We start from the raw sequence: 12,538 nt of genomic DNA, 5'->3' as shown, positions 1-12,538 counted from the left end.
GGGGGGGGGGGCAAGAAGAATGTAACAAACACAACCAAACAAATGAAGCAATGAGTACTCAGGACAAAGACCAAAAATGCGCTTAAGAGAAATGCCACCATGTAGAGCAGAGGAAGGTTGAATGTTGATGAGATGGGTGGAAGAAGAAAGCTCAGCCCAAAAGTGAGGTTGAAGAGGCGGTGATCATCAATGCATGAGCCATCTCAAGAAGGTGATCATGCTTGCACTCAGCACAACCATCCTGAGTGTGAGCACCAAAACAAGAGAACAACAAGTGTGTCTTCTCAGCAAGGAATCCGCGCAACAAAAGAAAAATAAACTACAGAATCGACAAAAGAGACAGTATTAGGAATGGAGAACTGGTTGTGAACCATGATGGCAAACTTCTTATAGATAGATAATACCTCATTATGAGAAGATATAAAATATATCCAGGTGTGTCAAAAGAAATCATCAAAAGATAATGTAGTAGCGATGGCCTCCTATCGAGGCAAAGGGAGTCGGATCGAAACATTAGAGCAATGCATGAGAGTGAAAATGGTCGAAAGGACATTGAGACACAGTCTCCGCGTGAGGATAAGTTAAATGAGCATGTTTACCAAGCTCACAACTCTACAATCTATAGACACATCTCCAGTATGAATCCAAGAAAAGCACATCAAATTATGGATGAGAGAAGAGAGCAATACAATGATACAAGTGACCAAGATAACGATGCCACTGCTGAAAAGAGACGGTAAACGATGCACGAAGGCGGAGAGACTACCGGTGGTGGCAGCGGAGGGAAGTTGAAGCCAGTCAAGCTCCTAGTGGCCCTGGGGGTCACGACGCCAGGGGCCAGCACTAGTAGATCTCGTGTGATAATCATGTACATACAACAGTCAAAGTCAACAATGACCCAAAAATGAGAGTCAACAATCTAACTGCAAGAAATGAGTTGCATCGACTATCGACTGGGAGGGAAGTACCATCAGTCTTAATAACAAGAACATGAGAATCCACAAGTCGAATGGTGGGAAGGAGACCAACCATAAGTCATATGAAAAGACACTCTATACTCCTACCAAAGATCTATGGAGATGTAGTTAACTATGTAAACAAGTGTTTTTTCCATACCAAAGGCATCAGTAGCAAAACATGTCGATGGAGAACTGAAAGAAGCAACTAGTAGGCACCAAAGTCATGTAGTCTCCAATGTAGTTAGATGCTCGATAAAATAGGTCAACATGGAAGCACCAGGCGGTGAAGAACCCGAAGCATTAAGCAAGTGTCAAAGTCGTGAAAGACACCGCTCAAGTGGTCAACGTATAATCACCAGGAGAGGAGTGGCCACCTCACAGATGGAAACCACTAAAGGAGGTGGTGTGGCACGATCAATCCTGTCTCTAGAAGTCAATATAGAAGACAAGGTCACAGATACAAACGTAACTGATGGGCTACCGATGAAAGTCTTGAGAGCAGTCGTTGAAGTGCGACCACCACAACTTGCAGATGTAGAGCAACCATCATTGTCTGTGGATATAGCACGAGGTGTTGCTATAGAGAAACCACCAGTCTTCAAATAGCACTAGAGGAGGCCACGTCACAGGTGGATGAACACCAAGCACCAAATAAAGATGCATCTACGGGACGTCATTAGTGTAAGAAACACCGCAAAAAGGTAGTGGGCAGCAAGGATGAGGCGTACATGAGGACGTGGTCATTGTACCTTTTTTACAACAAATTGAATTAGCCCATGGCTGCCTGGAAATGCAGCTAGCCAGAAAAAAAGAAGTAGAAGCAGGAGAGCCACAATGTAAGGTCATCTCCAACTCCGTGTATCAAAATGCCGCGAAAGATCCGGACAGTGAGGCCTAGACAATTTGTGCCATCCAATGTTATGAATTCAATATCCGCGGATCGGCTCGCATGTGCGAATTTTTCCAAAATGTAACCAATGTTGGGGGAGATTAGGAGGTGTCTGGATGCCCTTAATGCCGGACTCCGACACACCTTACCCACCCAATCCCCCCCTCTAGAGACCTTCCCCCCACTCAGTCCATATCCTCTTGCTATGCATCTGCATCTACCAAACCTCCTACGCCTCTACACCACTTTGCCAGCCGCTCAGTTCTTTTCAGACCACCGCTGCTCCACCCAAGCGCCCTTTACTTCATTTCCATTGCATCGTCGGATCTGTCCGCAACCCATGTATGGTCTGCCCCTGCTGACACCATTCCGCAGACATCACACCCCCAAGTGTTCAGCCAAATGTCGGTGAGAATATATTTTTGACCCTCTCCTTACAACATGAATCAAGCACGATAGCAAGGTACTCGGTGAGGGAGCATGCGTTGTTGCCCACAAGGAGGGGGTTGTTGGCATGAACTAGAAGGGCATGATACTTTGGCAACATAATCATTCTTGGTTTCATGAGAGCAGTACGTGCACGTGTAGCCGCCTACAAGTACGTCTGCAAACCTTGCTTTTTCCAGCTATAGATCGGATCGATCAATCTCGGCGACTTGCACCATGACCTCTAGTTAACTTGGCGATTAGAAAAATAGGTCGAAACCATACCAGCAGCTTGGCCAGCCCGATCCAAGCGGCTAGGAAGCAATGCCTGGAGACTAGAGGGTGTGCAGACGTGCAGACTGCGGAGAGCTGCATCAGCGGCCAGCAGAGGTGGATGGCAGAGAGGGGGGTTGTCCAGGGGCTAGATCCTGTTGGCAAGGCAGTGACGTCCTGGGATGAGGAGATGGTGAGGCGATGTTGGGGAGATCGAGAGGGAAAAAATCAGTGACTAGTAGCGGCGTCTAGGAATAAGAGGTAAACCTTGAGCTCATATACCATGTTACGACATATTAACTTGTACTTTAAAATGATCATTGACCATCATATATACGCGTGCATGTCAGGAAGTCTCTTATACAAAGGGTACAGGGCTAATTTTATGTTGGTTGAATAGCTAGGTTGATGGATACTTTCTACTGGTGCATAGTTCTCCTTTGGTGTAAGATGGGGATAGTTTGAACTTTGTAAATTTTAATTATAGCATTTGTGGCTTTCAACAAATATTCTTACCTATATATTTCCTATAATAAGCTTTTGGAGCGACCTCTGACAATTAAATTACTGATTGGCTGATTTTATGACAGTTAATTTACGCAGGATACACCTGCAAGCAAGGGTGGTTCTTTACACAGTGCATTAGTGACCCTGAACTACGGTACGATATTTCCTCTTTAAAGATTAAATGTGGCTAGTTTACAATAGAACACTGATTGCTTTCCCTAGGAAGACTGAACTTGCTTAATGAAGCCCTCGTTATATAATCATGTTTCACTCTGTGATGTCAGTCCTGAATAGAGAGAAGTGTATATAACCCCCTAGTCTTTCACGTTCGTGCTACATCACGTCCTCAAATCCAAAACCGGCTACATAACCACCTCAGCTTTCCAAAACAAGCTGAAACACCCCGTGACACTATGTTAAGTGGTTTTAGACAATGGTTTTGCCAACATGGCAGCGAGGCCGGGTGTTGAGGCCGACCACGTCACCCTGCTTAGCAAGTTGACATACCCATCTATCACCATCTCTTCCATTCTATGGAACTCATCTTGTCAGAGGACATCGCGGGTCATCCGCCACAGATGTGCTCGGTGGAAACAACTGCAGCTAAGAAGCCCGAGGTCACCGCTGCCCTTCTCCACCTTCCTTTTTGTCGGCTAGTGATACCCTGGCCAACGCCCCACAGAGACACCATGAGGAGCCTCCTCAGAGACTCCATGGTGTTGTGCATCCACATCAATGTTGACAACCTCTTTGAGCTGGCCACCTCCATGTTGGTTTAGCTCGTACGAGGACGGCGCGAGAAAGGGAGAGATGGTTGTGAGAGAAAATAGTTGGTTACACCGACATATGGGTCCCAGGATGAGCTGTGAGTATATGAAAACCACCTTCAAAATCAGCGTAGGGGGTGTTTTGTCTGGTTTTGAAAGGTTTTTAGAGTTGACGAGTGATGTAGTCGAAACATGAAAAGTTTAGGAGTGCGGATATCATCTTCTTTCGTCCTAAATATTGACTGTAGATCCTTTTGATCCTAAAAAATGGTTGTGGTTTGTTTAGCTCTATGGCTACAACTCCCTCCATCCCAAAATAAGTGATTTAACTTTGTACCAAGTTTAGTACAAAGTTGAGTCACTTATTTTGGGATGGAGGGAGTATTTTGCAGCCGAACGAGTACCATAGTTCCTTTCACTTTTGTGCAAACGCTTGGTACTTTGTTATTTCATTATTAGAATGATAATGGAATATGTCAAAGAGGTCGTTCAAAAAATCTAGAAATATGGAGTCACCATTGATTAAGTGATTATTTTCATACTTCTAATGTCCTCTTTGTGCGGACAACTCCATGTTAAAATCCGCACAAAGAACTACATGTTGAAATAGTTACATATGTGATTTGGGATCATGGTTCCAAAGACCTTGTGCTAGTTTACAGACAGTGCAAGTAGCCAAGATAGCACGTCACGCCAAATGTCCCTAGTAAAGGGGCAGTCAACAAGAGGTGTTGGGTCTTCGAGGTTTGGCTACCAGGCATGCAGGAGGGATTGTATGGCAGCTCTCTATGAGCTACGCAGTTCGCCTGTGAAACACCGATCTAGACTAGCAAGCTAGAAGAGAAACTTGAACTTTCATGGAGCATAAATGGACAAGTATACCCCGGACTTTGTATATCTCCAAGGCCCCTATATTACAAGGAAACTATAAAGGCTAAATGGAAACATAATATAACCCTAACACCCCTCTCAAACTCAGGTTGGATCCACAACATTGAGTTTGGAGGGGGGAAATCCATGGTGTGCTCTAGTCTGTGCGTTCATAAAGAAATCCATCAACCATAACTCAGAAGGCACATAGTGAAAAGCAATAACCAGATCCAGCACACCTAAACACGCAAAAGAAGCATCAGCACTGAAATGCTTGTTGTGCTAATGCTTCATAGGGTCGCACACAATACAAATAACACTTGTATAGTCTGAGAAAAGGGGAGTGTAGTAACTGAAACATCAAAGTCCTAAATTAACCATAGTAACCAAGTCGCCTCTACTGTTAAAAGAGTCATAGCTTGTAACCAATTCACCTGTTGATGAATGACTTATTTCTTGAGGTACTGCTCTAGTTCCTAATGGGTTCCATTAGAATTGCATCGGCATACAAATCTAACACCTTCATTTTGGAAATTTTCCCTTGCTTACTCCATATCCCATTGACCTTCTTACTTCTGGGATGCTTCTGAAAATACCTTTTTCCATGATTCACTTTAGTAAAGCATTTTCTTGCTCAAGTGTAACTTGGCTAAGAGGAGAGTTAGGAGAATCAATAGAAAGATTCACATTTGAGGATGTGACATGAGATGGTGTAGCAATAGGTGCAATCACAATGGATAATGATTGAGATGCATAGTTTGAAATGTAGAAAGTGAATTGAGTCAACACATGTGGTGTGTATTAAAAAGCTATGAATTGCTTAACAATATGAGTTATATATAGATAAGATATTTTGAAAATACCTTCCTGTTTGTATGTATAAAACAACATAATAAAAATAGTACATACTACCTAAAAAGTAGGATATACTACCCAAATATTTTTTATATACAACATACTACACGTACATACTCTCAGTTTTGACAGATACTACATATAACATACAAAACTCACATGAGGGTAACTACCGTTGGTGGTAGGAAAAATTTGTCCTATATATAATATGGAAAAATGAGGAAACTAAGAGAATATGTGAGGCTACCAAGCCTTCAGCCCATGTTATGGTGTCCTGGTTCCCTTCCCTCCCACCCGACATGGCCCACTAACAAAATAGTTGCAACCTACCTCATTGCACCACACTGAACTTGACCAATCAATCGAACAGGCGCATCGGCTCCCTAACTCCTTCCACAAGACCACGTGCAATGAAGCTGCCAGCCAGGGCACGGGAGCACAATAATAGGAACTCGTGCGGTTATGGCTACGGGCCTGTGGACAACGGCTAGATCTATCACCCGACATGGGGGAAGGCATCCTGAATTGCCTTCCTCGGTGCTCTAGATAAGGATAGAGGCAACCGTCAGTTTTGTATTTTCGTCGATTGTCAACCGCATTCCGCTTGCTAGGCTGCATTCACATCCCACATGTGTACAAACAATAACAAGAGTAAGCAAGTTATGTTGTCTAGTTGGCTTCCTATTTCAGCATATTGCAATTTCAGCTTTGTTTGCACTTTGCAATGATTCTCGTATTGTTTAAACAAGGGGAATCGATATTTTTAAATGTTATTAAGTAGTCTAATTCATTAATATTGTTTTCATTTTGTGACGTGAATTTGCAATGCGAGAATCTCTGTGAATTGTAAATTTTTACCATTGTATATTACTTAAAAAAATTAAGACTCTAAAACTTGAGGTTCTAAAAAGAACATCATCCTTTAAAATTTTGAATGCTTACTCTTCAAATCCTAGGTTCTTCCCTACATTGAGGGCCTTCATGCATTCATGATTTTTCCTTAAATTAAGCAGTTGAAGCTAAGCATCTCATGTTCCTTCAAAAGCTCTCTCGTCGATGTGAGTTTGATGCTTTAACTTTAGTTTTCCCAGATCAGTAGTCATGCTTTCATTTCTTTTCTCATCGCATTGATAAGAAACTTTTCTTACTCCTCCCACATGTTAGTATGTGCGCCATAACTCAATCTGTCCTCATCATCATCAACATTCAAGTCATCTTCAGCGCTCTTGAAATCATTGAATTCGGGTTGAGTAAGCTTATAGCCATTGGATTTGAAGTATCTTATATGATCCACTTCTTTCAATTTGTGAGCCAAATGAGGACTTGGGCTTGCTGGATACAATTTCAATCCCAATGAAACCTTTATCATAACTTTCACAGTAGGTTTAATAGCTTGTGTGATGTTGGTCTCGGGTTTGGTACACCATTACCATGTGATCTACTCTTCGAGTATCTCTTGGTGTAATTTTCCTTTCCTATTAGCATAGTTGTTTATCTAATGTCTTCTTTCTCTTCGATCATCCTTGTCCCCCTTTTCCCTTCTATCCCTTCTTTGAGATTCTTCTTTATTCTTATTGGGTTACGGACAATCGACAACAAAGTGTCTGGATTGACTAGAACTCCATTAAAAAAATCTCGTTGTCTTGAGCTTGATTATTAGTATCTTGATCTAGTGTAGCTGCAATCTTTTCTCTTGAACTTGTCCTTCGAATACATCTTGTTGAAGTTAAGAACCATGAGACCAAGTTCTTCATCGGGGACCTCTTTCGATTATTTCACACTTGGGTTCTTGGGAGCACCATTAGTGGCTTTGTAATCTCCCCTACTCTTGTGAGTTAAATATTAGCAATGAAGATCTTGCTTAGCCTTAATACTCATCTCATGACCCATAATCCTTGACCTTGATTGTCTTGCGATCTTTGTAGTTAGGCATCATTTGTAAGAGAGTGCAACTAGTGTACTAATTTCCATCTAAATCTCTTAAGTTCTTCTTGACATTGAATCTACCATTCATCTATTCACGTCCAAGTCTAGCAATTTCATTGGCAATAAGTAGAGTCTTGAGTACATCTGGGCCACACCTTATCCATGTTTCATACGGAGCTTGTCAAGTTCGCCATGAAGAACATCAAGCTTTGACTCTTATACTAGTTTGGTGCCTTCGTGAATTTCTAGAAGGGTGTCCCAGATTTCTTTGATGTTCCCCCGAGAAGCTGGTCTTGTTGAATTCTTCCGGACACAAGGAGTGGAACAATATGTCCACACTTTAGCATTGCATAGGATCAACTTCAATTCTTCAACATGTTTGACCTCTTTCTAGTTTCTATTGAGAATATTGAAAGAATTTTCCTTGTATGGCAACAACAATAGCAGTCCAAACGATGAGATTATGACCAAAAAATGCATATGGCTCTTATTCTTCCAACTAGAAAAATTTGAGCCATGAAAATAAGGACATCTATATGGTGAAAACTCCCTTCTCTTACTTGAATCTATTCATTCCTTAGGCGGTTTAACCAAACCAGAGCACGTGCAAGATGCATTGGAGGCTAGATGGGGGTTGAATACACTATCAAGACATGGGGTCTCTACAAAAGTCAAGTGTAGAAGCAAAATTTGTAACGAAGGTAATAAATTTGAGAGAGAGAGAGAGATCACAAACACTAATTTTTCTGACATTGAGTTAGTTGGAGCTATCCTAATCCTTGTTGGTGGAGGTGCAAACACAAAGGTCTTGGTAGTGTCACCCACAAAAGTCCCACAAAGCGCATAACCCACCTATGTCACCATGGTTAGCTGACCACGATGGTCAAACTTCACTTGGGGTATATTTTCATGAGGTAGGTGATCTCCAAGGCCTCACAAACTTATCGGCTCTTTCAAGTCTTGAAGGATTCCAAACACACCTAGCTAATATAGGTGTCACACGCCCTCCATAACAAACAAGATAAGGTTGCTTGCAGATGAATACCTTTGCTTGTGCTTGAAAAGATAATCACCTCCACACTCAAACTCTCATAGGAGAAATATTTGGATTTGGATAGGTCGGGTGTTTGAATGATAGACTTGAAATCACGAGAGGGGAGAAGATATCAAAGGTATTTCATGAATGTTTGAAGAATGCCCTTTGAACCCAACACAAGACTATGGAGGTGGAGTGGAATGGTAGGATTGGTGGTGGTATATATAGGACAAACCCACTGAATGATCAGCTTAGACACACCAAGTAAACTAAAAAGTGATTTCTTTTGAATAGCTCCAAGAGTTCAACCTAGATCCACCAAAAGGCTCCAATTAGCACTGGTATTTGTGTTCTAGCTTATGGGCACCGTTATGAATATCCAACCAAGGCGGGTTCGGAGGTCCTCCCAGTAGTTAGAGGTTGACAATACCAATGTATTGGAGGCTCCAGATGGCACTTGGTTACTATGGCTATCTCTCTGGAAGGAGTTGGAGGATTCAAATGGATATGACTCTATGGCTCCTAGCAATGTAAAAATACAAGAGATAGTAGAGAAGTAGTTGACATGTTTGAGTGGTTCTAGAGTTTTATCTCCAAGCACGTAGCAAAAAAAGTATCACCACACAAAGTGATCCCCTCTCGATACTATCAACATACCTATGGAGTCATTGTGCTCTTGGATCACTAAAAGCTACTCCCTCTGTAATAAATATAAGATGTTTTGATCTAAAACATTATATATTTTTTTATGGGGGGGGGGGTACAAAAGATGTTCTTTGTTGAAGTGTATATGTGGTGGATTGCCTAGTCCTTTCCATTAGTCCAGACTTTCATTGCATTGGCTAGTGCATGAAGCTTAATATGGTATCAAAGCCGAAGGTCTTGAGTTCAAGTCCTGACTTTTGCAATTTATCCAGAAATGTTGACCCCCTTGTGTCCATGTATGGGCCTCTTCGGCCATACCTTTGTGTCTATCCATGTGTTGACTTTCCGTGTGACACGTGAGAGGGTGTGTTGAAGTGCATATGTGGATTGCTTAGACCTTTATATTAGTTTGGACTTTTGGTTGTGTTGCCTAGTTCATGAAGCTTAACATCATTAACCTTGCCAACACTTGATCTTGAAATTTTTTGGGGTCAATAACTATCTTTCAACTTGCTTCTGTTGAGACTTATCATGAAAAATAGGTGTAAAAAATAGGCCCTTTGATAAAGTTGTCATATATCATTTTTTACTATTTATTGTAGAGTAACAACCCTATAGTATTTTGTTCTAGATTTTTCCCTGGGACAGCTCAAATCCATTCCTGCCGAGAGCGGATTTAAACATGTAAAGTCAATAGAAATAGCAATAAATAGGGTCACTCATTCTTAACTATACAATTTTGTAAGATAGAGTATAGCAGTAAATAGGGTCTAAATTCAAGAAGCCTCTTACTCTGTCTCTTCTTTATTATATCAGGGGACTCACAAACATTATTCGTTTATCAATAAAGAAGTTGGACAGTTCTAAGTGGGAGCACATCCCTGTACCTTCAAGGCAAGTTAGCGATTTTTTTGGTATTTAGTGGAATAGTACTAATTGGCACATTTGAAATTGGCAAAGCGTTTAGTCATTGTAAGTGTTGGGTCCATGACATCAAAGTATAACATCAATTCCTCTTCTACTTTGTTTAAAACATGATATGGTCATGAATTGATGTGGGATATTTGAGAATACTATGGAGACATACTAAATAATACAATATCAGGGTAGTTAGATATCACTCTTCGCACAAATAGACATCATGTAATTACTAAACAGAAAAATGTTGTGATGCAGTGTAAGGGCTATTGTTGCATTAAACCTTCACAACTATGCGAGTGGAAGGAACCCATGGGGAAATTTGAAGCCTGAATACTTGGAAAAGGTGCTATGAATACATTGATATGATTATTTACTATTTTTGTGTTTACAAACATTCCCCCAAGGAAGCTAGAGCACTATCTATTCATTGAGAATAATATAATATTCTTATATGTTTGTTTATGTATAGAAAGGATTTGTCGTAGCCCAATCAGATGATGGCATTCTTGAAATATTTGGATTGAAGCAAGGGTGGCATGCATCCCTTGTAATGGTTGAACTTATATCAGCCAAACACATAGCACAGGTATGTGTGTACAGAGTAATTAGGTTGGGTAGTCATATGAAATGAAGAATATCTATTGTATAGTTGTATACTACCTTATCTATTAATCACCACGGATGAATACAAATTTATGGAATATATATTAATTAGTGGGACAATTGAGGAAAATACAAACTTTAGGTGTATTGGTGTCAGGTTAAAGCATGGAACATGAGTATAAACTTGAGCATTGACCTTTCATACCCCCTCCAGTGCAAATGAATTAAAGTTTGAGGTTTTTCCTTAGTCAAAGAAGTTTGACCAACTCTATAGAAAAAAATATGTGTATTGGTATATTTTCTTATAAACTTGGTTAATGCATATATTTCTAGACTTGGTCAAACTTCAACAAGTTTTAAAAGATAAACCTCGAACTTCAATTAGTTTGGAATGGAGCATGTAAGGTATAATTTCCTATAGACGTGGTAAAATTAGTTTGGAATGGAGCATGTAAGGAATTTTGTCTAGGACAAAACTTAACCTTCAATTAGTTTGGAACGGAGGAAGTAATTCACTACAACAAAGAACCGTCATGCCTCTCCTTATGCTCCAATGTGGTGTCACCTCTCAGTACTCCACATAAAAAAAAATCTTTGTGCCATGGAATTAATGAGGTAAGAGTAGGAAACTAGTTATATTCTAGATACCATCTTTAACGCAGTCCAACAAAGAAATCATTAAGAATTTAACTTGTCATCCAATTTGACTCACATTCTATTAATAAGAGTGTGAACCATTGAATTAAATACTTGGTATATTTAAGATACAACCGATTATATTGGTGGGTATCTAAGTGAGATGACATACTTATAAGAGATGACCAATGGGATTGGCCTCAAAGCAAAAGCTAATATAAAGTGGTTAACTTTAAAGTACAATTCAATTCCAAGTCCATCAAATGGAAATATGATATCACTTTAGTGTGCTACTCCCATAAGAAAATGAGGAAAATAAAAGAAAGGAAAGAAAAGATTAACTAAACATTATGTAAAACTAAAGCAAGAAATACATAGTGTCAATGTCAACATTATAGTGTCCACATCATGTTATAACTAATGTTTCAGGCAACAGCAATCCGGTTAGAGATCAAAGGTGGCCAATGGAGGGATGCATATATGCAAATGGATGGGGAGCCATGGAAGCAACCACTAAGCACTGAGTATTCGACATTCGTTGATATCAAGAGGGTGCCTTACCCATCACTGATCATCAACGGTGCAGATCGCTAATGATAGCCAATGGTTTTTTGCACTCACCTAGCTGGACCTGCGAGGAGCAGTTTTTAGCTTCCATCCCGGAAGCTTGATGAATTACAAGTTCATTCCTGATCATCCTTGTGCAAAGTCATAACGATATATGAAGTTGTCGATATATAGAATTTGTATAGCAACGATAGAATGTATCCATCCACTGCTTTCATCCGAGTTCTAAACTTAATACCATATCATTTGTATAGGATGAATTTGCTATTGCAAATTGTTTAGTTATTCGAGAGTGATACCGAAAATTGTGTTGTAAAAGTTAGGCTTTAGAAAAAAATAAATTTCCCCCAAGTGGACATATGAAACTTTATGGAAACTATTAGGCGATGTGACATATAACCAACATTGCTACAATAAAGGTCATATCCTCATGCATACTCATGCACAAGAGAACCTAAATCTGATGTAAGAAATATTTCATCTTATTTTAGAAATTCAAAATGTTTGTAGATCAAATTGTTTGTGTGATTCACAATTCTTCTTTACCATTAAACTTGTTGTATCAAGATTTTTGAAACTAGATACCATGTTGGTACGTTTTCTTCACTCTTTTTTGGAGTTAAAAGTTACTACCTAGTTACAGAGGTAGTACTAAACT

The 12,538-nt window shown here is 40.1% G+C and overlaps 1 protein-coding gene across 1 annotated transcript in view; it reads left to right on the top strand.

The window, feature by feature from the left end:
- The window catches only part of LOC119325434 (diacylglycerol kinase 4-like), a 38,262-nt gene extending 26,007 nt beyond the window's left edge, over positions 1–12,255 (top strand). The window contains exons 8-12 of the mRNA XM_037599184.1: positions 3,138–3,208; positions 9,970–10,047; positions 10,330–10,417; positions 10,544–10,660; positions 11,743–12,255. Coding sequence (XP_037455081.1) covers positions 3,138–3,208; positions 9,970–10,047; positions 10,330–10,417; positions 10,544–10,660; positions 11,743–11,907 — 519 coding nt within the window. The 3' untranslated portion in view covers positions 11,908–12,255. The remainder of the gene's footprint in view (positions 1–3,137; positions 3,209–9,969; positions 10,048–10,329; positions 10,418–10,543; positions 10,661–11,742) is intronic.
- The last annotated feature ends 283 nt before the right edge of the window (positions 12,256–12,538 follow it).

Source organism: Triticum dicoccoides, chromosome 6B (assembly GCF_002162155.2).
Source record: "Triticum dicoccoides isolate Atlit2015 ecotype Zavitan chromosome 6B, WEW_v2.0, whole genome shotgun sequence".
In the NCBI taxonomy this organism is placed as follows: domain Eukaryota; kingdom Viridiplantae; phylum Streptophyta; class Magnoliopsida; order Poales; family Poaceae; genus Triticum; species Triticum dicoccoides.
This window is presented reverse-complemented; position numbering and strand designations above follow the sequence as displayed.